The sequence below is a fragment of the Sardina pilchardus genome, chromosome 17 (genome assembly GCF_963854185.1).
Source record: "Sardina pilchardus chromosome 17, fSarPil1.1, whole genome shotgun sequence".
Taxonomy (NCBI): Eukaryota; Metazoa; Chordata; class Actinopteri; order Clupeiformes; family Clupeidae; genus Sardina; species Sardina pilchardus.
Genome location: NC_085010.1, coordinates 28,029,599 through 28,034,598, shown reverse-complemented (window position 1 = coordinate 28,034,598; position 5,000 = coordinate 28,029,599). Strand labels below are relative to the sequence as shown.

General features: G+C 49.5%; 1 protein-coding gene across 2 annotated transcripts in view; it reads left to right on the top strand.

Annotated features, from left to right (window-relative positions):
- The window catches only part of LOC134062403 (rho GTPase-activating protein 6-like), a 71,859-nt gene that overhangs the window by 37,117 nt on the left and 29,742 nt on the right, over nt 1–5,000 (top strand). For both annotated transcript variants that reach the window (XM_062518389.1, XM_062518390.1), the window contains exons 3-4: nt 514–585; nt 4,141–4,406. In XM_062518389.1, the coding sequence (XP_062374373.1) occupies nt 514–585; nt 4,141–4,406 (338 nt within the window). The remainder of the gene's footprint in view (nt 1–513; nt 586–4,140; nt 4,407–5,000) is intronic.

Genomic DNA, 5,000 nt, shown 5'->3' with positions numbered 1-5,000 from the left:
AGTATCTCTCCATTCCCTTCTCTCTCTCTCTCTCTCTCTCTCTCTCTCTTCCCCCACCCTTATTTTCACTTACTGTGCGTTCTGGTGGCCCAGTGTCACCTCAGCTTGCCTTTAGACTCTCACAAGAGACTGACACTTTGTTTATTATGAGGACGTGAAACTGAGTCCTTTTCCAGAATGCATCCTTCCCTCGCCTTATAAGTCAAAGAATAGACACACACACACACACACACACACACACGCACACACACACACACACACACACAAAATCAGAGTGGTTCATGTGTCATGTTTTGAATATCTAAAGTTCCCTGTGATAACAGCACATACAGTAACTAGACACCAGGCAGTATTGTATCAGCATGTTTGTTGTCAGGCATTAACCACCAGCCTCACATGGCCTGTGGGGACTATTTCCTTTTTGGTTTTTTTGTCAAAGGTTTCTGACCTGGTGTCTGTGGATGTCAGCGTTTGTGTTAACCTCGTTTGTCTCCTTTCTGTGTGTCCTCCCAGATGGACAGAAGAGGAAGAAGTCCCTGCGGAGAAAGTTGGACTCGCTAGCCAAAGAGAAGAACAAAGACAAAGGTTCCAGATTTATTTTTTCTCTCTCTTGAAAGAAAAACTGTGCTAAATGTAGCTAATTGCTAAACCCTTTTAAATATGTCACCTTGCAAACCGGTTGGATCCAGCCCCAATTGAAATGTCTCACTCTGTTCACTGATCTGGCGTGACTGCTTTACTATGTTGTTAGCGGTTAGATTAAACAGAGATTCTTTAAACAGAGTCCTGTTGGGCCTTGTGTAGACTTCAAAACTGAAATGGTTCCGTCTCCTGACTATTCGTTGTGACGTAAAGAGCACGATCCGTCCAATAGGTTATCCTACTATAGCTGGCTTTAGGGACCACTTCCTTCTTCCACGGCAGTTTTCCCAGACGAGTCTTTTGTTTTGTTTTTTCATCGGGACAAGACAGTCTTGTCTGTGTCACGCCCCAGGTGACTAGTCTGCTGCAGCCTCCTGAAACATGGGTGTGTGTGTGTGTGGGGGGGGGGTCTGGACATGGGGGAAGTGTGTATTTTTAGACGTCTGTTTATATTTAGAAAAGAGGAGCGCTCTCCTTGTAAGGGGAGGAGAGTGCTGCTTTAGGGCCCGTGGCCACAGACGCCATGTTTTGGCAGAAGCAGCAGATGTGATGGTCAGGAATGAGGATGGAGTGGAGCCCTGAGCCTCAGGCTCGGCCTGGTGGAGAGGCACGCTCAGCTCTCCCAGCAGCACGCTCAGCTCTCCCAGCAGCACTCTCAGCTCTCCCAGCAGCACGCTCAGCTCTCCCAGCAGCACGCTCAGCTCTCCCAGCAGCACTCTCAGCTCGGTCTGGCCTCCCTGTGTGTGTGTGTGTGTGTGCGTGCGTGTGTGTGTGTGTGTGTGTGTGTGTGTGTGTACTCTCAGCTCGGCCTGGTGGAGAGGCGCGCTCAGCTCTCCCAGCAGCACTCTCAGCACAGCCTGCGCCTTCACAAGAGCTCCCGCTCCACCAGCAATATGGGCACCAGGGTAGTGTGGACCCAGGGGGAAGTAGATAGTCTGGTTTTCACCATACTAAGCTCAATCTTTTAAGATTGAACATGAGTCTGGGGAGGCTGCGCTTTGTTTCTACTGGACTTCTACTGCGTCGCTTAAGTTTCGTAATCGTCACGTCACCGGCCAATAGCGTGCCAGGACTAGAGTATGGCCATTTCTGAATTGGAGCCAAAGGTTCTGGCAGTAAATAGAGGAGATAGATCTGCTGGTTTCCAGCCTGAGCTGCCGGGCGAAATTCAAATTCCCCAGAAGTTCAGGAAGGGTTCACCCAGCCTATGAAGTAGAGGCCTTTTGCACAGATTCCCTTGATATAAAATATCTTAGGCTCCTTTTTGTTTTATAGTTTCCTTCCTTTTTATTAACGAAAGCTTTATTTTCTAGCTTTACAGCTGTAGATATATCCGTAAATAGTTTTTTTCTTCAGATTCCAAGATTGTTCTGATGGTAGTAATGTGGCTTGAATAGCCAAAACTGGATGTCATTTTCCCAGAACACAAATGCGTCTCTGTAAGTGGACCTCCTTCGTTGAGAAGTGGTTAAGGGTGAAAAACGTCTCAAATCCCCAGCGCTGGTGAGTGTTGTCAAGATGAATATATGCGCAGCTTTTTAAGGAGTTGAGCAGCTGCCCCACTGGCACCAAATCTCCAGTTGATTTATTCCTCTCTGGCCACCCCGGGCCACCCCGAGACAAATTCATCTTGAATTTCCAGCTTGCAGCGTCACCAATCCAAACAAACGTCACCCGCCCTTTGCGTCCTCGCAAATAGAGATCGCACCGCGAGACGTCTCTTAGGTGGCGTGCGCGTCGGGAGACACTCGGAGGATTTATTGCTGGCGACGGGAATGCTGTAAACCAGCGAACACGTGCTCCTGTGTTCTCCAAGTGTTTGCGAAAGTCTGCAAAATAAATCACAAACACAGTGGACTGTGATGGATGTCGTGCATTGATGCGTCAACAAACGGATTAAGGAACGCGTCTGTTTGTGGCCATGCAGATTCAATAAAAACGGATCACTCTTCTGAAATCATACTTCTGTCAGAGACTTACCTCTCTCTGGAGTATACTCATTTACCTAACATGATGATACACAAGGCAGCTTTCTCAGAATGTTGCTGGGCATTGTTCCCAAGTATTGCTATTGTGGCACATTCCGATCGATACTTGGCACCCCAGAGAACATTAATCATCAGTAGGCAAATTCTCATGACCATCCAGCCCATAATCATCTAGAGGGGGCTGCGTGGTAACCAGTTATGTGGTTGCCCAGCAACATTGCTTAAAACCTTACCCCCTTGTGTCATCACCTTTCATGTTTGTCTGAAATACTTCAAAGGTTGGCACTGGCCTGTATATTATTCTTAAGAAAGGCCCTGACATCATTGAAAGACTCCACAGGTTTTCACTGCGCAAGTATTACGTGTGTGTGTGTGTGTGTGTGGCGTGTGTTAATGTGTATGTGTGCGTGTGCATGTATCCTATCTTTGCTAGCCTGGTTTCTGTCACAAGTTGGCAGGTGAAAAGTCTCCTTAGACAGGAATATGTACGGCCTTTGATCAGCCTAGCTGACGTTAGGCCACGTTCACTGAGAGCTTGCTCTCGCCACCCCAGCTGTCTATACGATTCGTACACACATCTACACACACACACACACACACACACATACACATAGTGCACACATGCACACACACAGAGCCCTTGAAAGGCAGTCATTCTGACAGTCAACAGCTCCGGACTGACGTCAGCACAGACCCAGGCAGGGAAAGGGAGATTGTGCAGTAATAGGGATTTGCTCTGTTCTTACACAATGGCTCCACTGGCCTTAAGCTTTGGGTGGAAGAAAAGCGGCGTGTGGAGAAGCCCGGGCAGGGGAGGCCCCCGGGGGGGGGAAGAGCTCGTCTCTCCCCGACACCAGGGCTCTGTGTGCAGCTGTTTACGAGCTCCGTCCACACCAGAGAGCCAGCTTTAATTGAAGAGGTGATAGTTGACTGTCGTGAAAGAATGTGTTGCCTCTGCTCTCTTTTGAGTAAAGGCATGTTCTGTCCATTCCTTCGCTCTCTCTCTCTCACTCTCTCTCTTTCTCTCGCTCTCTCTGTTGAACTGTCAACATTTTAACTTTTGTACTAATTTCTGTCACACATTTGCTTTATAACCAAATTCTTGTTGAGTGTGATCATGATCTTTGCCATTCTCTCTCTCTCTCTTCCCCCCACCTCTCTCTCTCTTCCTCTCTCTCCCTCCCTCCCTTTCTCTCTCTCCCTCTCTCTCTCTCCCTCTCTCTCTCCCTCTCCCTCTCTCTCCCTCTCTTCTCTCTCTCTCTTCCCCCCACCTCTCTCTCTTTCCCTCTCTCTCTCTCTCTCTCTCTCTCTCTCTCTCTCCCTCTCTCTCTCTCCCTCTCTCTCTCCCTCTCCCTCTCTCTCCCTCTCTTCTCTCTCTCTCTTCCCTCCACCTCTCTCTCTTTCCCTCTCTCTCTCTCTCTCTCTCTCTCTCTCTCCCTCTCTCCCCCTCTCTCTCTCTCTCTCTCTCCCTCTCTCTCTCTCTCTCCCTCTCCCTCTCTCCCTCTCTCAGAGTGTGTGCCCCAGGCCTTTGCCATCCCTCTGTCTCAGGCGATCACTAACGACCGAGCCCAACGCCAGCGGCAGGACTCGACGGCTCCGCGCGATGACCACCGCGACACCAGCGACCTGGTCTCGTCCATCCTGCAGTTCGCCACCAGCAAGCGGCCGGCCGCCAAGGAGCTGTCCAGCAGCAACTCCTCTCTCAGCTCCACGTCCGAGACTGCCAACGAGTCGTCGCCCAACACGCCCGAGGCCGCGCCGCGCGCACGCCGGAGGGTCAGTCTCGCCCGGCGCCGTCCGTCCTCTCCGTCTCATCACATGACATCACATCTCATTTGGCCCCGTCCTTCCTCTCCGTCTCATCACATTGGGGCAGCCGTGGCCTACTGGTTAGGGCTTCCGGCTTGTAACCTGAGGGTTGCCGGTTCGATCCCCGACCAGTCCACGGCTGAAGTGCCCTTGACCAAGGCACCTAACCCCTCACTGCTCCCAGAGCGCCGCTGGTTGGGCAGGCAGCTCACTGCTCTGGGTTGTGTGATTCACCTCACTGTGTGTTCACTGTGTGCTGTGTGTTCACTAATTTGGTTAAATTGGGTTAAATGCAGAGAACTGAATTTCCCTCACGGGATCAAAAAAGTATATATTCTATTCTATTATTCTATTCTATTCATTACATTACATTTCATTTGGCTGACGCTTTTTAACCAAAGCCACTTACAACATGGAAAAAACATTTACGTTTTTAAGAGCACTTCTAACAACAAATAAAAAAACACAATAAGTGCATCAATGAGTGTAATAAGTGCATCAATGAGTACGATTGTCTGTAGTAGTGCTATGAGAGGAGATGTTCTTTGAAGAGCTGGGTTT